This window comes from Callionymus lyra, chromosome 7, assembly GCF_982586985.1.
Source record: "Callionymus lyra chromosome 7, fCalLyr1.hap1.1, whole genome shotgun sequence".
NCBI lineage: Eukaryota > Metazoa > Chordata > Actinopteri > Syngnathiformes > Callionymidae > Callionymus > Callionymus lyra.
Window position 1 is genome coordinate 14,242,091 of NC_141824.1, and position 24,914 is coordinate 14,267,004.

The 24,914-nt window shown below is 43.1% G+C and overlaps 1 protein-coding gene across 3 annotated transcripts in view; it reads left to right on the forward strand.

The window, feature by feature from the left end:
- Positions 1-24,914, forward strand: part of kmt2a (lysine (K)-specific methyltransferase 2A) — a 38,545-nt gene that overhangs the window by 8,298 nt on the left and 5,333 nt on the right. The window contains exons 2-30 of one of the 3 annotated variants that reach the window (XM_087796080.1): positions 3,343-3,403; positions 3,504-6,748; positions 7,210-7,387; positions 7,579-7,807; positions 7,885-8,591; positions 8,674-8,747; positions 8,822-9,058; positions 9,499-9,645; positions 9,786-9,884; positions 9,996-10,116; positions 10,215-10,328; positions 10,908-11,095; positions 11,163-11,339; positions 12,101-12,211; positions 12,709-12,782; positions 14,580-14,785; positions 14,874-14,968; positions 15,434-15,571; positions 15,652-15,810; positions 15,899-16,010; positions 16,087-16,165; positions 16,911-17,071; positions 17,146-17,292; positions 17,369-19,766; positions 20,756-23,269; positions 23,778-23,828; positions 24,011-24,222; positions 24,418-24,492; positions 24,570-24,744. In XM_087796080.1, coding sequence (XP_087652206.1) covers positions 3,343-3,403; positions 3,504-6,748; positions 7,210-7,387; positions 7,579-7,807; positions 7,885-8,591; positions 8,674-8,747; positions 8,822-9,058; positions 9,499-9,645; positions 9,786-9,884; positions 9,996-10,116; positions 10,215-10,328; positions 10,908-11,095; positions 11,163-11,339; positions 12,101-12,211; positions 12,709-12,782; positions 14,580-14,785; positions 14,874-14,968; positions 15,434-15,571; positions 15,652-15,810; positions 15,899-16,010; positions 16,087-16,165; positions 16,911-17,071; positions 17,146-17,292; positions 17,369-19,766; positions 20,756-23,269; positions 23,778-23,828; positions 24,011-24,222; positions 24,418-24,492; positions 24,570-24,744 — 12,284 coding nt within the window. The remainder of the gene's footprint in view (positions 1-3,342; positions 3,404-3,503; positions 6,749-7,209; positions 7,388-7,578; positions 7,808-7,884; positions 8,592-8,673; positions 8,748-8,821; positions 9,059-9,498; positions 9,646-9,785; positions 9,885-9,995; positions 10,117-10,214; positions 10,329-10,907; positions 11,096-11,162; positions 11,340-12,100; positions 12,212-12,708; positions 12,783-14,579; positions 14,786-14,873; positions 14,969-15,433; positions 15,572-15,651; positions 15,811-15,898; positions 16,011-16,086; positions 16,166-16,910; positions 17,072-17,145; positions 17,293-17,368; positions 19,767-20,755; positions 23,270-23,777; positions 23,829-24,010; positions 24,223-24,417; positions 24,493-24,569; positions 24,745-24,914) is intronic. The other 2 variants (XM_087796082.1, XM_087796081.1) reach the window with 2 other exon arrangements.

A 24,914-nucleotide genomic window follows, 5' to 3' on the forward strand; every position in this document is an offset into this window, starting at 1 on the left:
GAGAAGGATGATTCAACTGTCAAACCATTTTACTCTCATCCCTCTTCTTTGTTGTGCTCCTGTGTTTTATTAGATTCCATTGATCCACCGAGAACAGCAAAGGTCTTTGAGTTTATGATGATACTTGTACTTGGTATTCTTAAAATCATTCCGTCACAAATCTACAACTAGGCAGAGAAGAAACTAGGAGTGTGTTTTGGGAAGATGCTGGTGATGCTATACATGTCACAATACAACGATACTATATATTGCGATGCTGTAGATACAAGGATATATTGGTAGTATTGTTGAGTATACAGATCACATGACTCTTAATGAAGTCTTTTATTTGTTTTGAAACCAAAATATTTTTAAAACGTCAGATTTAAAAGCTACTGGTTTCAACTGTATCCTCTCGTCCTCAGTCACCGCCAGGATCTCACAGGATTTCATAGTTTCTTTAGCTGGAGAGGTCATAACGACTGCTGCCACCTAGCGGGCTGGATGTTTAATTGCAAAGCTAACATTAACAAACGCAGTGAATATTTACATGTTAATTGTGAATAAAAATGATACAATGATTTCATTTTAAACATGGTTTGTTGAAATATAAACCGTAAGATTCAAGATTCAAAGCGTTTATTGTCATAGGTACTACGCCCCAATTCTTTCTTTGTACCCCCAACAAAAGTGCACAGTAAGTAAGTAAGTAATTTTTATTTATATAGCGCTTTTCCAGACCAGGGTCACAAAGCGCTTAAACAATCAAAACAATATTCAATAAAGTATATACTTTAAAGATCAAGATAAAACTGAGAACACAACAAGAGTACCAGAAAATCAAGGAAAAGCCTGAACAAATAAAAACGTCTTAAGATGTTTCTTGAAGGAGTCAGTAGACTCCATCGACAGTATAAATGTGTGTATATATATATATATATATATATATATACATTTGAGCAAACTAAAAAACACAGCAACATAGCATCGTAAAAGCACTATGATAAAAATATTTGAAAGCAAAAACAAGTTAATACAAATGACCCCCCAAAATGTACATATTGTTGTTTAAGATCGATACAGTATCACAAAAAATGTATCGTAATATTGAAACGTGTAGTTATTTCCTTACACCCCCTAGAAGAAACTAACTTTTCTCCGTATTCTTTCTTGTTTAGAGTTAGCAGGTAATAGAAATGTGTAGAAATTTGGCGGGTGAATGATATAGTTTTGGTAACCCTCATTTATCCGATCTTCTTTGACATGTTGTTCTGTTGTTCTACTGGTTTCCTTGCAGGCTCGTTCTCACGTGCTGCCGCTCTGTTCAGTGTTCAGTGGGCGGGAAAAGAGTGATTGAGTGACTGAATATGCGTTTGGGGGGCTCGGCGGGATGGAGAAACAAGAGGGCGGAAGGGAAGAGGGGGCCGTTTGTAGGAACGCCGAGATGAGGGGTGTAGTAGACTTTTGCATAAACGTTGCAAAACCTCAAAACCTCGTTCTTTCTCCGACTCCCTGGAGACCGTTTAGCGCGTGTTGTTGTTGAGGGTCCATGTGGTCAGGAGGTTGCTTCCTTGTTTTTCTGCCCTCCTCTCATTTCTAGTAAACCCCCTCCCCTTTTTCTCACTGGTGTTTGTCGGGCCTGGAGACCCCTCCCCCCACACACCCTCTGCTATGTCTACATTTTTCTTTGCGACTCAAAGGAGAAAAATCTAAACAATTATTTTGAATAGAAATCTTGTTTTTATTTGTATTTCCTGGACTTGTTTGCATCGTGACTCCTTGTGTTTTTTTTATTATTTTATTCTTTCTGTTCTATATTTTATTGTATACTAGATAGATAGACAAACTTTATTAATCCCTCTGGAGATCTCCTTCAGAAATTGGTTATACTATCATCAACACTTAAGTCTCCTGTGTTGTGTTTACAGTTATTTAACATTAGCTTGAGATTTTGAATAACAACTTTTATAATGGGAGTGACAAAAAACAAACAAAACTTTTATAAAAATGGAACAAGCGAAATGAGATTTAACACTTTATCTGTAAAATGTGTGCACATATTCTTACTCATCACCTTTTATTACTCAGTTTTGATAACTGCAATGTTTTTTTAAGCTTTCGTGTTATTACTGGTCCGCTGCGGTGTTCTTCGAACTGTCACGGTATAGATTTGAGTAAGACTCAAACATGTTAAATACTTCCTAACCACCTTTTATATCGAACATACAATACTATAATTCTACCTTATTAACACAACTTGTGCTGAAGTGAGACTCTATGGCGTCGTGTTGTTTAGATTTGCTTCATGGTTTTTATTGGTGGGACAACAGTATTCTTTGTTACATGATGGTGCATGATTTAGCTAAACTATTGAGGAAGATGTGAGGGATTAGAATAATAATTCATCTCTCTTTGAAAGCATTCAGCTTTGATTTTCTCATCCCGATCTTAATGCTGTTTTATTAGTTATTTGGAAAAATGTTGAGTCAGGTTGAATTATTCGGTTGTGACCGTATAAATTCATTCATCATAGATCTTTTTTTTCTCCACTATTTATAGATTATATGTAATATTAATTGGGAGGTGATCATGTGAGCAGTGTGCAATGATGTCAAAAAAACCTACTCATCTGTTGAGTCAGACATGATGACTCGTCACCTTCGCTTGGCAGCAGCAACTTTTCTAATTTAGCCGTCGGCTCTGAGCCGTAGAAAGACACGCTGAGAAAGATGAGGCGGAAATGATGATTCGTCACTGAACTTGATTATTCCCAATTTTTTTACTACACACGCGTCAATTTCTCTCCGGATTCACGCCGTGATTTGACACTTCCTTCCACGTGCTCTTGTGTGGACGACTCTCGGAGAGCAGCTGTTTTTTCAAAGTAGGCCAATAAGACCTCGACAGCATCCCGGCACACTGCTATAAATAAACATGATAAAATGACATTCTCACCTCCACTCTTAACACACACTACCATTTCTGGCACACGCTTGACTCTTAAGATGATAAGACGCATCCTTGTGTGAGTCCTGCTTCTCAGGTCTTCTGGTTGAACCCAGTTATGAGTCAACAGAGAGGATATGCATCTATGAAATGTAGATAAAATGTGAGAAATAAAAGTTATACTACATCTCTAGTTCATTGAAACACTATTGAGAGATTTTTAAAAACATAAGAGAATAAACCGTTGCATACACGGACGCGAAGGAACTTTGAACCTGGTACTAAACTAACTCACTTACAGCCTCGTGTCTTTCTCTGAGTCTGTGTGTATTTTCTCGTGTATAATGTCTGGAAATTAGGTAAAATAAATCCTTTGGCCGTATCGAATAAAATCTGATGTCTGTTTTTTGTTTTCAGGAAGTGGGGTTTGGTGGTTTTAGTTCAGACGCCGAGCATGAACAACATAATTTTTCTTCAGGTAATGACCTAATCACTTACCATTAAGACTTTTTTTTACTAAAGTTGTATTGATACAAAACCACTCGATCCACACTAAATCTCATTATTCTACTTCACAGCAGCTCTACTCATACAGGATAGGAAGCCAAGAGGTCGTCCACCGCGGACAACAACTTCCCAGAAAACTGCTTCAGGTGCATCTTGCCCCACGTTTAATTCCTCGCCCAGTGACACAAAACCTGAGACACCCGAACCATTGGTTGATGGCCTGAAAAAACTTCCAGGAAGGCCACCCGGGACAGGTGAAAAGAGAAGAGGCCGCCCGCCGTCCACGAGTACAAGGAAAACCTTGAATACAGGAATCCAATCTTCAGCTGAGGACAATGGGCAGGGAACATCTGGATTGGATGAAGATGCTAAGGAGGGAAAAGACAGGCGAGGTGCTAAAAGAACACATCTTGGCTCGTCCCACCCTCATGACTCTGATGCCAAGCTATCCCAAGTAGGGCGAGGTCAATCCAAAGCTGCCAACCTTAAAAGATCAACTAAGCTCGCCCCACTAAAATCAAAGCTTAAGACTTTGTCTGGGGTACCTCGACGGAGACGGGGGAGACCGCCTTCAGCAGATAGACTCAAAGCTGAGGCAGCAGCTTCCCTGTCTTCTGCAAATGAAAGCGTGGAAGCGCTGAGCTTGAGAAGAGAGGAAAGGGGCTTAGAACCACAGACCTTGCAACATTCAACGCTGCGGAATGACGACCAGAACACCGGTGCACCTGCATCGCCATCCCGTTCCAAGTCAGGCCGGACAGTGGAACTCCGAAAAAGTCCTCGACACAGAAAGCCAGTCAGAATTGTTCCACCATCGAAACGCACTGATGCAACCATTGCTAAACAACTTCTACAGCGTGCTAAGAAAGGCGCACAGAAGCGATTGGAGAAGGGGGCGGTGGTTGGGGGCAAGGGCTCGAGGTCCAATGACGTCGGCATCAGAAAAACCCAGCTTAAAAATATCAGACAGTTTATCATGCCTGTGGTCAGCACAGTCTCGCTTCGTATTATCAAAACACCAAAGCGCTTCATTGAGGACGAGGGGAACTTTGGATCACCCCCTCCTCAGACAAAGATCTCTCGCTTGGAGGCACCTGCATCCGTCGCTGCATCAACCCAACACACCCCAACTATTTCCTCTGTCCCTTCAGCTTCACTTTCATCGACTTCAAATACCACCACAAGCACCATCACAACAGCTCCTAAAGATTCCCTACCTCCACCACCACCACCTGCCCCTATCCCGAGTGTCCCAACGACAGCTGCTACCCTCCTGAACAGCAATACGAACAATGCTGCTAACGGCAGATTTAGCAGTAGCGCAGCGTCCTGCGGCTCGAGTGCTGTGTCCCAACATTCCTCGCAGCTGTCATCTGCAGAATCCTCCAGGTCCAGCAGTCCCAGCTTGGACGACTCCTCGTGTGATTCCCAGGCATCGGAAGTCGAAGCCCTGTCGGAGGCAGAGGAGCACTCTGCAGTCTCTCAAGAGGAAGAGGAAACCCACGTCTTACACACCTCGCAGCCTCCCTCGCCTCTCTCTGAGCCCGAGCGCGCCGACAGAAATCGCCGTAACCAGCGAGGCCAAATGGTCGGTCGAGAAAGTCGTAGCCAAGTGGTGAGAGAGCCGCACACTAGCGTGGCCAAGAAACCCATCATCAGCCCCCCGACGGGAACCCTGATGTCTCCCTCCACGCTTGTAAATTCCCAGCAAGTTTCATCAAATGCCTCCTCGTCCTCTTCACCTCCACCTCCCCCACTCCTGACCCCACCACAGCCCTCCTTGTCGGCTTCGGCAAATGCCTCTGCCATCAGTGAGCACCACACCCAGTCGCCGTGGATGTCTCACGCTCTTCCGACGTTCATGCCAGCCCCGTCAGTTCTCCCGAGCATGATGGACAAAAGAAGCCGCTCGATTTTAAGACAACCCACATTTCGCTGGACATCCATGTCCTACCCTAAACAACAGTGCTTTTCATCTGCCAAATATGCGAAGGAGGGTCTTATTCGTAAACCCATATTTGATAACTTCCGTCCACCTCCCCTCACAGCCGAAGATGTAGGCCTGTTACCCCAAGGGGTCGGTGGAGCAGGGGGAGCCACACCAGTTACATTCCCAGCACAAGGCAGCGGAGCTGGAATTGGTAGTCGTCTGTTTTCTCCACATCACCCCCACACACATCAACACCAACATCCCTCTTCTGCCCGCTTCGATGCACCACTCCAGAAACGTAGCCCGTTGCTCAGGGCACCGCGCTTCACTCCTAGCGAAGCCCACTCTCGAATCTACGAGTCCGTTAACCTTCAGTCATCATCTGGAAGCAGTCCCGGCTCTCAGTCGCCACATCGTACCCCTTCTAGCTCCAAGAGGATTTCACGCCGCAAGAAAAGACTAGTCGCCGCAGCCCTTCATGGTCACCAACGTTCTCCCACACACAAAATGACCAGACGCAGCAGCCAAATTGGAACCCAGATATCGATGATGAAGGGCTCTTCTGAGGTGTCAATGCTCACAGGGTCTGTCTCCAATAGTAAACCCAGCTCCTTGCCAGGGCCTTCTTCAAGTCCACTTGCTAATAGTGCCTTAACTCCTGCTCCTTTTGGCACTTTCTCGACTGTATCGATTGGGGGAGCCTCGCAGGGAATTCCTGACAACAGGAGAGCACCTGCCGGAAATCCAACGTCTTTGTCAACCTCATCATCTTCCACCCCTCCACTCTTCCCTCTCTTTTTACCCAGTCCCCTGGATTCAGTTCGTGGGAACGGTAAAGGATGTAAAGAAAAAAGTACACCAGCCCCTCAGGAACTGTGTCCAAAGGAGAAAGAAAGAGACTGTGAGAGAAATCGAGAAAAAGAGAATAAAAGAGAAGGGAAAAAGGATCTAGAAAAAAGAAGTAAAGTATCCACTCCAGATAGTTCACCAAATTCCAATCTGTTCCCTGGGAGGGACATGGAAGATGCAGTTTCACCTACCGTTTCAAAGAAGGCACCAGGAAGAAAGAAAACAGCCGTGGAAAATGTTTCCGACTGCATCTCGTCTGAAGGACGCGGGGTTCGTTCAACTGGTCCGATATTAAATGCTAAAGGTCGTGTGCCTAAAAAGGGGAAAACAACCGAGAAGGAGTCGGACACAGAGGATGAAGAGAATGAGATACAAAGACCGCAGACAGTAGTCGTCCCAGGACCACCCGGAAAACCGCCCTCTGCCTCATTCCTTGACGCGGACAAACGGGTGGTAGGGCTCCTTAAGAAGGCCAAGGCCCAGCTCTTCGAGATCAAGAAAAGCAAGCTGAAGCCAGCAGACCCCACGAAAATCCAGGTCAGTTTCGATACAAGTGTCAAGTACACATTTTTTTAGATAACTGCCCATGATACGTCATCTTTTCATTTCCACCCACTGTCACGTTAACAGAATTAAAATCTGGAATTGTACTCAAAGTGAAACTTGACAGTTGGAAAGTCCCACAGTGGGTGTTGCTTGAGGGGAATTATGTGCGATTCATGCATTATTCAGAAGTTTCATTGCCTCTTCTAAGAAGAGGCTTTTGGAAGTAGTCTTTTGAACTGAGCTATGTTGTAATTCCCTACAGTTAATCTCAATATTAGAGCATTCTGAGTTCATTTCCTTCACAAATTATCCTTTAATAAGCAGCCCAGTGACACAAGCTGTATTAAGTTTTTTGTTTCACTCGATATAATGTTTAAACCGAATATAAATAGAATATAAATAATAGTATGTTTTATTGTTTATTTATATATTTTCCTGTCATTTGTATGCAGGGCCAGGAGAGTGACTCCTCTGAGACTTCAGTTCGTGGGCCTCGGATCAAGCATGTTTGTCGTCGAGCAGCAGTGGCTCTTGGACGAAATCGGGCAGTGTTTCCTGATGACATGCCCACTCTTAGTGCCTTGCCCTGGGAGGAGAGAGAAAAGATCCTATCTTCCATGGGGAATGATGGTAAAGAGAGCACAGGATTTAACCACTTTTCTACTACAGATATATACAATTAATTTGATTTATCTTTACTTAGATTGTTAAAAAAAAAGACAAAACACAATTACTCAATTCATTATTTAGTGTCTCTACTCATTTTATAACTCATCAAGTGGCAAAGTATTAAAATAAAGTATCTGCTCGTGTTCTTACAGATAAGTCATCAGTGGCAGGCTCAGAGGAAGCAGAACCTCAAACGCCTCCCATTAAGCCTCGTGAGACCCGCCAGAAGACGATCACCGAAGCTCCACCCAAAAAGGGTCGTCGGTCAAGACGGTGCGGTCAGTGTGCAGGCTGCCAGGTGCCAGAGGACTGTGGGGTCTGTACCAACTGCCTGGACAAGCCCAAGTTTGGAGGACGCAATATCAAGAAGCAGTGTTGCAAGTAAGTACAATTCCTGGAAGATTACTGCAAAAGTGTGGAAACCATTCAGATACATTAATTGTTGTAACCATCCACAGGATGAGGAAGTGTCAGAACCTTCAGTGGATGCCCTCCAAGATGTTTCTTCAGAAGCAAGGAAAAGGCAAGAAGGATAAGAAGAAGAACAAAATGTCCGAAAGGAAGGAAGGTCTCAATCCGGCGAAGGGACACGAGTCTGCCCCGAAAACCACTATCATACCAACGAAGGAGGAACTGCCACACAGAAAGACTGATACTCCTCCACATAAACATGGAGAGGAGAAGTCAAAGCCTTCATCGAAACAATCCTCTCCAGCACTGGCATCATCCCCCTCTCCGGTTGAACCCACACAGACTGCATGCGGCGCCTCTGACCGAGCCGAATCGCCGGACTTAACCCCAGACCCGGAAACGCTGAGCGTCACAGAAAGCAACTCATCCAAGAAGAAACAGCAGACTGCACCTGCGTCTTCCTCCTCTTCCTCCTCCTCCTCCTCTTCCTCCTCCTCTGCCTCGTCTTCTTCCTCCTCTTCCTCGTCCTCGACATCGTCTTCTTCGTCATCCTCGTCTTCTTCTACTTCGTCATCAGCCCAGAACTCCCCGTCACAGTCCACGCCGTCTTATCAACCACTTCAACAGCAAGAGCGGCTACCAAGCAGTCCAACGCCTCCGAAAAAGGACGCCTCTCCCAAGATTAATTCCAGCGAAACCAAGAAGAAATCTCCGCCGCCATTATCACAGAGCTCCAACACGGCTTTGGATGCAGGTCAGAAACTTGTAGCAGCTTTTTTTAAATTACATTTTAAGTCTTAATTTGTCTATAATTGTTTTCTTTCGCTGTTACTCAGGTAATGCAAAACAGTTGATGAAGCCAGCGTCACGCACAGTTCCTTTATCTCAGACAGAGAGACCAAAAGAGAAGGTAGGAATTCATCAAATTCCAAAATTAGTTTTCCGGCATTCTGCACTCACCTCATTTTCTTATCTACTCCAAAGGTGCTCACAGCTAAACCCCCAAACAGCTGTACTTTAAACTGGCAGAGCACTCCCTCGACTAGGGTCCAAGCAAAGTCTAGAGCATCCTGCGACGGAGTGCATCGAATCAGAGTGGATTTCAAGAGGGACCACGATATGGAGAAGGTGTGGGGGGCTGGTGGCCTCAGCCTGCTCACCTCGGTTCCTGTCAAGCCCAGAGTTCTCTGCTTCTTGTGTGCCAGCAGCGGAAATGTTGAGGTAAAAAAATAATGATTCAAGTTTATCATTGCCATCAGAACATTGAATTGATAATTTTAACTTTGCAAATGTTTAAACATTTCAATTAAAATATTCAAAGTTTAGGGTTTAAAGTAGAATTTAATTGATGTGTTTTAATATGGAATTCAGTCATTTCTATAGGTTGAAGGTTGAATTTGTTTTCATTTAATTGTTTATTTAAAGAATGGTACATTGTTTTTTAGATATTTTACTATTTTAATTCCAATAATTAAAACATAAATGTCCTAAACTAAATATTTTGTAATTAATAACATTTTAAATTCAATATAAAATGTTGGTTTAATAGTTCTTCCAGGCAGCACCAAACAGACACTTTGATCGGCTGAAAGTTCGATACATTTCTCTCTCAAACAACTGCACGACCATATCTGTAACTCTTTTTTTTCTTTCTTCTGTAGTTTGTCTTCTGCCAGGTTTGCTGTGAGCCATTCCATCTCTTCTGTCTGGGGGAGTCAGAGCGTCCGATCCATGAACAGTACGAAAACTGGTGTTGTCGAAGGTGTCGTTTTTGCCAAGCCTGTGGTCGCCAGCAACACAAAAATAAAGTATGACATCTATCCCTGTTGAAAAAGTTCTACCACAAACCAACTGTTACATATGTGCGCCAACTCTTGATTGCAGAAATGTAGTTTAATTTGTACATTTTACAACAAATACTGAGTTTTTCTTCTTCGCTTCACCACAGCAGCAGCTGCTAGAGTGTGATAAGTGCCGTAACAGCTACCACCCCGAGTGCCTGGGTCCCAACTACCCAACAAGCCCCACCAAAAAGATGAGAATCTGGGTACGAATCTGTCAAAACCAACAGCATCCACTCTTCTGTTGTACTTTACTATTGCAGAGCTGCTTCAACATGTCCTTTTTCTAAACTTACTTTGACTCATCTTCTCTTCAGATTTGCACCAAGTGTGTGCGCTGTAAGACCTGTGGAGCCACGAAACCAGGAAAGTCAAAGGATGCCCAGTGGTCACAGGACTTCTCCATGTGTCACGATTGTGCCAAACTCTTTGCAAAAGGTAGCAAAAAAACAAATCATCTGAACAGTTTGTTGTAGTTTGTTTTTTAAACGGTCTACATTTTAACTCTGTGTGTCTGTTTCTTGATCCTCCCTCAGGACACGTCTGTCCACTTTGTGAAAAGGGTAACGAGAACGAGGAGAACCACAGCAAGAGAATGCAGTGTGGCCGCTGTAAACTTTGGGTCCATGCCAAGTGTGAGAACCTCTCTGGTAAGTCGTCATATTGAAAAAAATAATAGTAATTCAATTGACCAACTTCCTGAACCTACCATTTTTAAGAAAAATGTGTTCTTCCGAAACATTGTCCCTATAATTGATTTAAAAAATGTCTTATCTTAAATATTTATCTGTGTTCTTCTATATTTAATTTCCTAAATGTGCTTTATAATTGTCATGCATTTATAAGTCATTCTAAAGTTAATTTATTGTACTTTTTCTGTTAGTACTGTTAATAGTCTTCCTTGTTCTATAAGAAATTATAGCTTTGTTTTATTTTATGTTTCAGTCTGATGAACTGTTGTTGGTAAATAAATTAACAATCTCTTTATTGTCGAGTAAAACATTATTGGCACACAATAAGATGCATTATATTTAGAATAGAAACAAATAGTTAAGCAAAAGATATAATTAAACAAAGATAATTGAGTAAATAAGTAAAATGAGAGTAGAAATGAATTACAACCGAAAGAACATCAATTCATAGTTCACTTTTTTTAGAGATTGTAAAAGAATGAAAAAATGAGAAATGCTTCAAAAATCTGCGTCTGACGTGTGACATCTTTTTTCCAGATGATATCTTTGAGCTGCTGTCGAAGTCAAAGCACGAAAGAGTTGCTTTCACGTGCACCAAATGTACAGAACGTCACCCCGCCGAATGGCGTACAGCACTAGAGAGGGAACTTCAGGGATGCATTCGTCACGTCCTCACAGCACTGCTCAACTCACGCACTTCCACTCACCTGCTGCGCTACAGACGGGTAAGAACTCTTGATGCTTGGAAACACATTTGTGATGAGCACCATCTAATGCTTGTCATATGTGCAGGCGGTGAAACCTCCAGAGTTGAATCCAGAGACGGAGGAGAGTCTTCCATCCCGTCGCTCCCCCGAGGGTCCGGATCCTCCAGTTTTGACGGAGGCTAAGACGACTCTTCCCGGCGAAGCACCAATAAATCTGGAGTTGGTTCAAAAGAAGATGGACCGAGGATGTTACCACTCAGTGGTGCGTGCTTTTGATTATCTCTGATTAAAATAGTTCATTTTTGTTGCTTTGAATCATCATTGGTAACATTAGAAGAACAATGTTCTGGGATTTATGTGGGTAACTCCACATTTGCCACTTAAGAATGAAGTTAAAGTGTTATTAAGCAAGTTTGTTGTTGAATTTAAAGTCTCACTCAGCAAATCACTCATGACATATGATATATATATATATATACAGTATCAGTCTTGGTTGTGACTGGAATTTTAATGTTTAATTCCTGTAAAAACAATAAAATAAAAATACTAGCCATCAGAATAAGGAATGTTTTAATTTAACATTTTTTAAACTTTTAGTATAAAAATCTTTTTTTTTTAATCATTGAATTATTGTTTTTATTTTATAAATATAAATAATTGAATTCAGTCACTTTTCTATTGAAGGTTGAATAGGTTTAATTAAAAAAATATATTTATTGAATGGTTCAACTTTTCTAAATAATCGAATAAATAATATTAAATATTTTCCCTATTAAGGCATTTTTTAGAAAAAGTTTGACATTGATTTTTATATATATATATATATATATATATATATATATATATACATAAACAGTAAATATATTAATTTTTGTAAATTTCGTAAAGGCTTTCATTTTAGTTTGATCCAATTATTTAAAAAAGTGTTTTTAATTAAAGTTTCAAAATTTGAACCATTCAATATTGTGACGGCACTGATATACTTCCATGTAACTCACACCATAACCTTCAATCTCATTTCAGATGGAGTTTAGCGACGATATCGCGCGGATCATCCAGACATCCATCAATAATGAACAGCATCAGCCCGACAGCAGGAAGGCCAATAGCCTCATCAAGTCTTACTTCATCTGGGTGAGAAAGAACCATCCATATTTCATGACAATATCATGAAAATATATGGATGATGATGTTTTCTGAAGCTGTGAATAAGAGGCAGGCGAGCAGTGGAGATGCAGGGAGTTGAGGTGGAGCAAACGCGTGAGTTCAAGTGTGAAGACGACAGGAGATAAGCGAGAGTCGCCACCATGTATCGTTAAGACGACCTGTCTTTGAGTCAGAGATGAAGATACTGAGGCTCTCTCCAGGAGTGACAAAGTAAGAGACGATTGTGTCACAGCAACAGCTCAGGTGTGAGACAAGAGATGTGAAGACAGATGGAGATGGAGATGCCTGAAAAAAAGGAGGAGAACCAGTGAGGTTAATGGAAGATGTAAAGAGGAAAGGTGTCACTAGGGAGGAAACAAAATGGTTCAATGTGAGATGAAATCATAAGAAATCCAGATAGAAGACTTTCATAATTTCTGAATTAAGAGTTCTAACCTTTCCTTAACATTACTTTTTTTTTCTAGCAAATGGAGAGAATCTTTCCATGGTTCAGAGTAAAAGAGTGCAAGTTCTGGGAGAAGCGAAGTGGTTCTGCCAAGTGAGTATTTTCCTGTTTTTGATTAACTTCTTCTTTTTAAATCGAAATCTTTATCTTTATTTCCGCTCTTCTTCTTATTTTCTCTTTATAAGTTGGATTCATATTTCTGTTGCAGCTATGGTCATGTTTGAACTTCATACTGAGCAACTTCCAGAGCAGCACTCTAGCTGCTCTGGAAGTTGAGAGGATGCTGTGCAGTTTTCTCAGTCTGTAATTATCGAAATGAAGAGTTGCTTGTGGCTTCTCTGGGAGTCGTTCCACCGACTTCAGTGAATGAGATGAAACCAGAAGTGCAGTCGACTAATATTTATCAAACATGTTGGCCCGGCTGACCTCGGATATTTGGTCGACGAGCAGTTGGCAGATTGCCGTTGTAAAAGTCGAACTCGTCATTTAGTGGAATGTTGTTGCCTCTTCATGCTGATCAAAAAGAATAATCAACTTCTGGAGTGAGATTTATTTGAAATTAGATTGATTTTCTAGCCACAAGTATGTTGTCGTCATGCTTTCGATGTTCTAGAAGACAAACACAAAATCCTCCGGTCTGTCTATTCTGAATCCATCATGTGCTGTTGTTGAGTAACTGTATACACACAAACGCACAACTCTAGGCCTCATTCACACTCCACTCTCTTCGGGCTATCGGCTTTCCCGGAGCGTTTACTGAGCCTCATCTCCACGCTTTGTGTGAGGCAAAGATTACCAGAGTCATATTTCACTCGGAGGCTCGCTCCTGCATGTTTGTGGTCTAATTCTGGTTTATTTATCTTTTTACTTCGGAGCCTCAGGGGCCTCAGAAGGATCATCCTCTCTTAGCTGCTGTGTTATGATCGACTTTGACGGATGAATAAATTGAATTTGATCTTGATTAAATTGTAGAGAAAATTGAGTAGAAAAAAAAGGTTCTTTGGTTTTATTTCCTATTTTATAAGGATGAAGGTTGACATGAATAGTATGCACGAATGCCAAGAGAGAAGATAATTTGTTTTATCAATATGCATTCAAGAAATTTATAAGAGCTTTAGGGACACGTTTGCCTTTCATTTATCAGTTTCTCCATCCTTTGAAAATATGTTTTTAGAGTTAGTAAGTGGTTGCCTGTCTACATGTTGCAGATGGAGAAATGTTTATTTGACTGTAATGCAGTAATGTAGTTTGAGCTGATTTCCTTCTAAGAAGAATTGTCTATTTTGTCAAGAGAACACAAAAACATTTACCTTGATTTTATTTTAACTTAAGACCTAGAACCATATTGTGCTCAACTTTAATATCTTTAATTATTTTATTTTATTCATTTAATCTCTATTTCGCTATTTATGTTTAGCATGTAAATATAATTAATAACAATGAGATGATTGGGACAACAGGTGGCAGTAGTGTTCTGTAATAATGGAGTTCTTCCTGCATTGAGGCTTGGGGATCCAGATGGTTATTTGGAAAACCATAAAAGTATAATAATCTGTCCCTTACATACATTATTTAATGTATATTGGTACTACAGAACATTATCAATCTTTTTAAAATGATTACAAACAAAGATTTCTCAGCATGAAGAAGTAAATATTTCCAGCCTCAGATTTGCTTGCTTCAAAATCACACTTAAAAATGAACTGAACTGAACTGAAGAAGTACCAGACCAGAAGAAATGTGTGAAGTTTATTCAATTATTTAGCAATCCTGGTTGATGAGGTTATGAACAAGGTGGATTAAAAATGGCCAAAAATGTCTTGTCGCTATTGCAATTCTTAAGTAACAAAACATTCTTTTTTTTTTTTTTATTCTGTTCATGGCCAACAGCTCCCTCCTTCCCAACGCTGTGCTGCCACCTTCTCTGGACCACAACTACGCTCAGTGGCAGGAGAGGCTGGAGCTCTCCCGCGCTGGACATCAGCATCTCATGAAAAAGATCATCCCAGCTCCACAGCCCAAGACTCCTCACGAAGCAGACGTCCCATCCTTACCTGCTCCTCCTCCTCTACCCCCACCACCTCCACTATTACCGGGTAGATTTTGAGCTTCCGACTTTACAAATGTATAATTCAGTGTTGGAGAAAAACCTCTAATCATTTTTGTCTTCTCCCCCAACTTCAGATTTTGAGGAGCCTCCTCACGTTCCTCCTCCACCGGGCGTCAGTGATCACAGACAGTGTGCTCTGTGTTTGCAATATGGGGATGAGAACACCAACGTAAGACATCACTCTTTGACAGAATCTTTTATTTTTTTATGTAACTTTTTTATTGGAAGGCCAAGATCCACTGAATAACAATACACTAACGATATCAGAAATGAAGAGAGAAAGAATGTTGAAAGGTTTTTTCATATTTTGAATTAACTCAACTGGAAAAACAATAAAGGAAAATAATACAGAGTACAAAACATAAATAACTGAATTAAAAATCTATAAAAGTAAACTCTTAAACGATTAGGTGCTTGGATAGAGATTAGACACAATCATATGATTCTGCGATTTTAATAAAGGTACATGCCGTGACGATATTAGTCTGAGACAGTGTCAAGAGAATTAAAATAAGAAATTAACTTTTCTATTTGCTTATGAAATTTCTCTTTTCCCCCTTATTTTATGATTCATTTTGTCTCATTTACAAAAAAAAGACACAATCTTTGATTTTATCATCCCTTCAATGTTCAGGAGTGCGGCCGCTTGATCTATATCGGCCAAGACGAATGGACCCACGTGAACTGTGCCCTGTGGTCCGCCGAGGTGTTCGAGGATGAAGACGGCGCTCTGAAGAATGTCCACTTGGCTGTCGTACGAGGGAAGAAGCAGGTGAGAAACATGTTCCCACACATTGTTAGTTTCTATAGTTAGTCGTTTTGACATCCCACTTGTTTTTTGTTTTCTTCCAGCGCTGTGAGATGTGTCAAAAGATCGGAGCCACGGTCGGCTGCTGTTTCGCCTCGTGTCCCAACAATTACCACTTCATGTGCGCCCGCCGGGGCCACTGCATCTTCCTGATGGACAGAAAAGTCTATTGTCCAAAGCACAATGATCTCATCAAGGGAGAGGTACAGTTACAGCTACACGAGTCATCTTGTGTTTATTCCTGTGTTTTCTTGTTTAATGATCTCATCAATGATTCTCTGGTGGCCTCAGGTGATGTCAGGCTTCGAGGTGGCCAGAAGAATCCTGGTAGATTTGGAAGGAGTCAGACTGAGGAGGAAGTGGTTCGCTGGGTTAGAGCCGGAAAATGTCCACATGATGATCGGTACGAGGAAGAGTTACAGAAGGAGAAAAGTCATCTTTTCTTTAATAAAATGTTGATATCAATGTCTATGTTGCAGGTGCCATGACCATTGACTGTTTGGGGATATTGACGGAACTCTCTGACAGCAAAAACAAACTTTTTCCAGTTGGCTACCAGTAAGTATATTTGGGAAAATGCAGTTGTAGTGGAATATATTTACCACATTAATGACAAGATATCTCCAGATGTTATATTGAAAAAAAAAATTCACTTGATAAAAATTATAGAAAAACAATGTTTAATCATTTATCTTTAAAATACAACGTAGTATATTGATTTTGAAATAAGAAAAAACACAAGGCTTAACTTCTATAGTATTTTATGTGTAGGGAAAACCTTAGAATTCATATTGGTGGTTATTTTGATTTCCAAAGGAAACCATAAATAAATAGACAATTTTCAAAGTCTATAAGAGGAAACAAAAGATACTGAAAGAGTATTTTATAACAGAGCAAGCAATACTACAGAGAGTTACTAAATGCAGCTTTACAGAATCACTGAAAGTTGTTTTATTTCTAATTATAAGTATGTTTTAAGACATTAAGACATCAGCTTTTGAATCGTTTTTATACTTACCAAAATGTTTTTAACCTAATACAAATTGTTGCATGTGTAACACAAATGACTAGATTATAATATTTGATTACAGATGAAATGTTAACAAACCATAAAACTATAACGCAGGTGACGAAAAGGATCAAATTATGCTCATAGTTGTATTCCAAATGTCTGTCTAATCTCTTCCTTTTACCAAAGCTTAAAACATTTCAAGTATATTAATTTATAAAGTAAAATGCATTTGTGCTAAACAATGAGAGATTTGTTAACATTTAAGGCATAACATAAGTCTTTTTCTTCCAGGTCCTCGAGGGTTTATTGGAGCACGTTAGATGCCAGGAAGCGCTGTGTTTACACCTGCAGGATTCTGGTCCGTCACCCTCCGTTGGTGGAGTCTGATATAAAGGCCATGACGGCTCCTGAGGAGAACCGTACCATAGCACACAGCCCACCGCCCATGTCAGGTGAGCTGAATCAAGAGAAAGACAAATACATTCCAGAACAAGTTTAATTCACTGTTTCTTTTTCACCTTTATAGACTTTCCCGATCCGTTTGAGTCACCGAGACGTTCAGACACACTTTCAACAACAAACAACCCCAAGCTGAGAGTCTACACGAGGAACCGGCTGCCAGGCCAGCCCCCCGGCCTTCCCTCCTTAGGTCCCAAACCTCCCTCTTCTTCAGGTAGAAATCCTTTAAAGCACCCTTTTTCAATCAAGTGATTACAGTAGTATTTAAGTTTTGTTTTCTTCATCTGTAGGAAGGTCAAATCAATCTCTCAACCACGAGAGTGTGACAGGAGACCAACAGAAGCCTTGTATTCAAAAGACTGATTCTCTCCGAAGAAGCACCACACCGTCGCACTCTCATCCCTCCCAGCAGTTGCACAGACAAAGAGGAATATTGCCGCCGCCGTTTTTGTCAAAGCCCCTTCACTCGCCCCCTCCACTCATCCCCTCATCGGAGAACTCTGGAAAGTTCAAACACGTCGGCAAAGACTCGCAAAGGGACAACGCCAAAAGCAAAACGTCTACATTCAACAGGAACAGTGTTCAACCGGGAAGAGATCAGGGGTTAAGAAACGTGGACAAGGAGACAGTCTCTAGTCATGGAGCGTTGAAGGATTGGGAGAAGAACAGGTCTTTCAAAGATCTTGTCCAAAAAGATTCGAACAAGGTCGACTCCGCCAAAGATCAGGAAAAGCTGAGACCATCGAGCAAAGACCCCTCGAATGAATTGGGAACCGAGAAACCAAACAAAGACCCAGATTCGGGAAAACATTCCAGCAGAAAGACTAGTCACAGAGAATCGGAAAAAAGCAGATCCTCCTCGCGGGATCATGACCCGAAGGACGTTGAAAAAGTAAAGTCATTAAGCAGAGAAGCAGGTCCCAAGGACTCGGAAAAGCATAAACATCATAACAGGGATTTGACCAAGGACAGATCCTTCAGCAAAGAGTCTCCCAAAGACCGATCTCAATCTCAAGAGTCCAGCTACAGAAGCTCAGAGAAACACAGAGAATCTGGGAATAAGTCGCGGCTACTCAGCGGTGAGGGTAGAAGTGCCAGGTTGGTGCCGGTGGGCTCAGGTCAGTCCTCTCCTCCGGTCGGCACGGCCGTTCTCACGGGTCAGCAGAGAGGTGGAAGCACGAAGCAGGCGGACAAACAAGGAAAGCACGGAGACGTATCAGGAAACCTCAGTTTGTTGCCACATAACCAGTCCACCGGTCCCTTCCAGCCGAAGGACAAGTGGAACTCAGGGAAGGAGAGTAGAAGTGGAACACCGTCTCTTCTGCTGAAGGGCTCATTCACCGCTAAGACAAACTCCCCAAATCCAACATTACAAAAGACAAACCAGAGGAAATCAAACGACTTCCCGTCTGGTCCGCTCGCAGCTGCAGCTCTGAACCCCTTCTGGCAGACCAGGATGACGTCCAATGACGACTTCGTGAAACGAGCTGCCATCAATGTGCCCCAAGACAAAGCGCCCAAAGTAAAACCCACGGACGGCAGGGAAGAACCCAGGGAGAGAAAAGAAAAGATGGGCAACAAAACTTTGAAGAACAACTCTACTGACAATTGCACTGTGTACACTCTAAGCCCCGCCTCTCAGAACAGCACTGATGGAAAAGACGCAGGAAGCCTGTGCAGCTCCAAACCTCATGACAGGAACCAGAAAGAGAGGGCTGAGGAACAAGAGAGGTTTTCTTCCAAAAGTCAGGAGAATGTATCCGGTCCCGAGAAGAAGAACAGCCTTACTGAAAGACCACTGCAGCTCCTCTCTGAGAAGAGATTGAAGACATCGTTCCAGTCCAACCCAGGGACTCAGCCGGTGTCATCAAAAGAAAAGAGGAGATCCATCCACTCATCCAGGGCCGCACACACAGAACTGGACTCTGCCAAGACCAGCTCAGTGAGCGTCGTTTCATCCTCCTGTTCCACCACCTCCTCCACCATCTCACCCGCTGGCATGGAGACGCATCGATCAGCCCGGTCCACCATCTTCTCCTCCCCCTCGGCCAGCAGCAGCGACGGCTCGGAGTCCGACACCCAGAACCACACGGAAGAAGAGGATCTACACAAAGATGAGCCTCACAACAAGCTCCTGGACCACAGCCTCCTCAGTCACGGCACAGAAGACGATTGCCCCGATTATGACCCCGACAGAGGGATGGACGATAAGAACCATGAAGACGACAGCGACGGCTCCGGCTCGGCCAAGCGGCGCTACCCTCGCCGCAGTGCCAGGGCGCGCTCCAACATGTTTTTTGGGCTCACTCCTTTTTATGGCGTCCGTTCCTACGGGGAAGAAGATCTCCCGTTCTACGCTGGTGCGGATGGATCTGCTGCCTTGCTCAAGAGAAGGAGTGGTGGACGCAGAAAGTCTGCAGAAGGACAGGTGGACGGAGCGGACGACATTAGCACCACCTCTTCGTCAGGGGACAGTGGAGAGGACGACGAGAGTGGGATGAAGCAGAGGGATCCGTTCTACTACAACTTTTCCAGAACCATAATAAATCCGGGTGAAGGGCTGCCATCCATAGAAGGGATAGACCAGTGTTTGGGCCGGGGATCTCAACTACAGCGTTTCCTCAACGATGAAGAGCAGCAGCAACTGAGGGCACAAGGGAGTGAAGACGAGGACCTGATGGGCGCTCTGTAAGTTAAACATCAAATCATAGTTTCCTAATGTTTGTTAGCAAAGCTAGCAAGTATAGCATTCAGTTAATGATTACATTCATTCGGAAAAATAGAAAACCGTTATACCTGTATATTATGACCCGTGTCACTGGGTCTTTATAAAAGCCATGTTAGCTAAATGTGGTGATATGCAAGAATGTATTATGGGAAAAATATGCTTTTTTATAGAATAAAATTATTTAAAAAATGTGAATATATATATTATATTAATAATGAAAATCTAGTAAAGATCTGATTTACAAATTCTTATTTTAGGTGCTGTTTTCAAAAATAGGGCAAATTGTCAATGTCTAAAATCATAAAAGTCGATTAATGTTTCAAATTATACAAAAATAAACTATGCAATTAATTGGAACACACACAAAAGGTGCATGTTTTGGATATAAATGGAGTGTATATAAGTCCAATTCTTACTTAAATTTATAGAAATAAGACCCATCAAAGCCTTCCGAGCAACAAAAAATACACAATATATTATGATACTGTAGAACAAGAACATATAGGGTTTCTTTTAAATAATTGAATTGTAGGAAAACTGTCACGCACAAAAAAGGCACAATGTTGCTACACCTTTAGCACCCTGAATTTAAACTTTATTTGTATTTTATAAAATAAGAAATGCAAGGGAAATCAAGTCAATATTGCAAGTTAATAATTAAGTGTTTTGATATCATTCCCTACCTTTAACCTTTTCGAGAGTAACACACAAATTAGACCCTTTTCCTGACACCAGTGTGACTTTTGTTTAAACATATTTGGTCTGTCTAGTTTTAAAACTAAATTATTTGCTCAACACCATTCTTTCAGATTCCTATATATTTGATGTATTGAGTTTCTTCTTGCTGTAAATTGTTCTGAAAACACAGAAAAGCATAATTAATAGAAACCCTTTAAACATTGAGTTTGGTTCATATGACAGGTTTACTCATTGTTGTTTGTATTTACAGGACGTTGGGGAAGCAGCATATCGGTCAACTGGATGGAGTCGATGATGGTTCAGAGAGCGACACGAGCATCTGCACCACCAGCACCACGGCAACAACAGCGACCTCCTCCTCGACCCCGAATAAAAGTACTCCGAGAAGAAGGGCCAGGGAGCGGAAATCGGATACTCAAGATTCAAACAAAGAAGCCGGCAACAGTAGCGGGGCGACCGTGAGCAGCAGCAGCAGCAGCACTCGAGACGGCAAGAAGAACCAGAAGGAGAATTCTCTTCCCTTGGGAGGTGGGATCAAGCAACCGAGTCAAGGCCAGGATCCTTTGGAAGCGCAGCTCTCTCTGAGCACGGATCTGCTGAAGTCCGACTCGGACAATAACAACAGCGACGACTGCGGGAATATTTTGCCGTCGGACATCATGGAGTTCGTCCTCAACACACCGTCCATGTCGATGCAGACTCTGGGTCAGCCTGCGGAGTCTTCCTCGTCGGAGCTGCTGCTGGATGAAAGCTACGTCGGCGTGGACAGACGCAAAGATATTCTCTTCGACGACTTCTCCCAGCCCATGTCCAACTCGGAGAGCGGAGGAGTCGGAGAGGGAAGTGTCAACAACTCCATCTCAGTGGAAGAGCCTTATCTCCCGCTGGAGCTCCCGTCCGACCTCTCTGTCCTCACGACCCGTGGGCCCACTGTCGCCGCCAATCAGAACCACGCCACCGGCACAATGTTGAGCTTGAACTCTGAGTCGGAACCCACCGGGGTAGAGAAAAGTGGAGACAAGAAAAGGGAGAGTCCGGGACTATCTCCGTCTGGCGAGGCGACCGTGGGAAGCAGGGAAACGCCAACAACTGACGGTCGCATGACACCAAAGCCGTTCATTTCCAGTCCTGCCATCGGTCAAGGGGTTGAGTCGGCGGATGTGTCCAGGAGTTCTAGCACCCCTGCTTTACGCAGCTCTCCCTCGCAGCCACTTCAAGGACAGAAGTATTTACCGGGAGCATCCACAGCCAGCCCTACGCCCATCGCAGCTTCAGGACCGGTCCAGACCCAAGTCTCCGCTCAAGCAGTCATCAAACCAGGTCCTGACAAACTGATCGTGGTGAATCAGCAGTTCCAGCCCCTCTATGTCCTGCAGACCGTCCCCAACGGCGTGGCACAGAAGACAAACGCCACAGGAGTGATGGACGGCACCTCTCAGGCCGTCCTGAGCTCAATGACTTTGACTACAGGGTTAAACGCTGGTTTATCTTCTCCTCAGCCCATCTTTCCTGCTGGTGGGAAGGTCCTCGGTACAATGGCTCACTCCTCTCAGATCCACACCTTCAGAAGCCCCACACAGGCTGCATTCCAGACTGGCATTCCCAGCACCACGTCGGGTCTTCTCATTGGGATACCGTCCCAGCCACACGATCAAACCCAGATTCTGGTGTCGGAGGCGGGTCGGCCGCATGAGTTGACCCACAGTGTTGCTATAGTGTCCAGCCCTTCTTCTCTCAGCACTTCCCCGGCTGTCATCGCCTCCGCCCACGGGAAGAAGAGGCCGATTTCCCGCCTTTTACCCAAAAAGGGCAAGAAACTGGCTCGTTCTCGTAGCCAGCCCACTCTGGCTCCTTCAGACGTTGTGATCCCCAACATGACTCTCATCAACCTGTCTTCCTCGACAATAGTCCCTGGTCAACCGGGCAGTTTAGTGGAGCTAAGTGCGCTTTCAAGCACCCAACGGAAAGTCCCGAATATCATCAAAAGAACAAAGTCTGGTGGTGTTATGTATTTGGAACCGACCACTCTCATACAGCCCAGACTCTCCGGTTCCCAACAAGGCCTCCTGAGTCACGAGTCAACCGCTCACCTGCTGCCCTGCACGGTGTCCGGCACCAGCCAGTCGCTACTGAATGTCGTGACTGTGCCGGCGAGTGGCGCCTCAGGCCTCTTGGCCCCCGGGTCGGTCTCGCTCTCCACCCCGGTTCTCAGCTCTACGGAGATCACGGGTCCGTTCAGCAATCTCTTGTTCAAAGCCGCCCCACATGGACTTGGGCTTCAGCCAGCAGGTGGCGCTCCACTCATGTCACAACTCGGGTCCGCCGTCCAGACTTCCATGGCCAGCAGCATCTGCGTCCTGCCGTCACAGCAGACCTTCAGCATGGCGGTGAGCCGGCATGGAGACACGGAGACCTGCACCTTGCATCCGCAGCACCCGCTGGTATCGAGGGCTCAGACCATGGACTCCAGTACCACACTCACTTTAGCCCCCGCCACCTCTTCGAGTCCTGCAAAAGGTCACGTTATGTTGTCCCCTAAGCAGACCTCCGCCCTGTCCCAGACTAGTAGAAAAACTCCAATATCAAGATCCTCTGAGCAGAAGAGTCGACACGTCACCACGACGTCAGCCGCTACGAGAGCGGAAAAGGGCAAAACCAAGACCAAGAGGTGTCGACAGAGTCCAGACGTCATCAGCGGGAAGAAGCTCAGACCTTCTCAGGAGCATTGCAACGAAAGTTCTAAACGACAGCCACCAAACCCAAGGTAAGAAGTCAAGTTCAGCTGAGATAATTTTTTAAATGTGATTTTAAAAGCTTCTCCAAGAGATCTAAAAACTTGATATTTTACACTTTTAAAAGCATTCAGTTGGATTTTTAATATTCATGTTGTGAACCCGGTTTTTCCTCAAATATCGATAATTGGTGCATAAAAATTACTTAAAAATGTTAAACTTCTGCAATAATAATGTTTCAATTTGATAAAAGTACTTTATCTTTATATATTTTGAAGATTAGAATATAAATTATGTTAAATTGCAATTATAGCATAAACTCTGACTACCGTAAAAAAGGATATTCAAACTTGCATTATGTCATTCCAAACACAGTCAATGGTTTTGATCCTTTTGAATATACTCTGACATTTTAAATGTGCCAGACAGTGAAAAGGAACAGACACAAAAACCTCCAGACAAAACTATGACTCATCATAAACTCACCAACTCATTCATCTGCATTCGTCTTCATTTTCTAAAATTTTAATTATTTTTCAGTTCCAGAGAGCTCACTTCCCCTGAACCCATGGACACGGACAAACCCCGGAGGTAAGACCAGTAGATGGACATGTACATAAATAAATAGATGGACGAGTAGATAAGCTAGTTGATGGATGAGTAGATGAATAAATACAGGGACGAGTAAATTAATAGGTAGATCAACATGTAGTTGAAGAAGTAGATCAACAAGTAGATGAACAGCATCTCAATGAAACCACTGTTTGTTTCAGTCAACTGAACAAAAAGAAAAGGTCTGAAGATCCACCCTTGGATGGGAAGGTTGTGGGGAAAGATAAACCGGCTGCAGACGTCGGTGCCGTTCCTCCACCCGACAAAGACGGCGGCGTCCGAGCGGCTGAGCAGGACAGCAAACCAAAGAAGGGGATCATCTTTGAAATCCGGAGCGAAGACGGTTTCCACATCCGCTGCGAGAGCATCGAAGGTGAGAAAGATATCTGTCCCCTGGTAAATACTTAAGAAACCTTGTATCAAGAGATGAGGTTTCATGGTGCACTGATCTATGCCTTGCTCAAAGGATGTTCTCTGATAAATATTCTAAACTATTGGATCTAAGCTCAGTTAAAGTTGAATATTAGATGTTTGTTTCCTCCTGACGTTTCACTTCTTCTCTCTCCAGAGGCTTGGAAGTTGTTGACTGACAAGGTCCAGGAAGCTCGTAACAACGCTCAACTGAAAAAGCTCTCTTTTGATGGTAAGTCTTCACACAACAAAAAAAACAAAACATTTTGGTCGTCAAGATGGAAAACAGTCAAGGCTTCCTGGTCTCAGGTGTGAACGGACTGAGGATGCTGGGAGTGGTCCACGAGGCCGTGGTCTTCCTGCTGGAGCAGCTGCATGGCACCAAACACTGCCGGAGTTATCGCTTCCGCTTCCACAAGCCCGAGGAGACGGATGAACCGCCCGTCAATCCTCACGGCTCGGCCCGCGCAGAAGTCGTCCACAGGTCAGGAGATGTCGAAAAATACGCTGTGATCTGAGGATGCTCCATGACTTTACTACTACTAGTCAATGAACATGTTGATTCAACGCTCACATATTAGTATTGAAGGTTGAATCTAACATTACAAATATTTTTAATATTTCCTTTTTTTTCTTTATTGAAATGTTGACGTT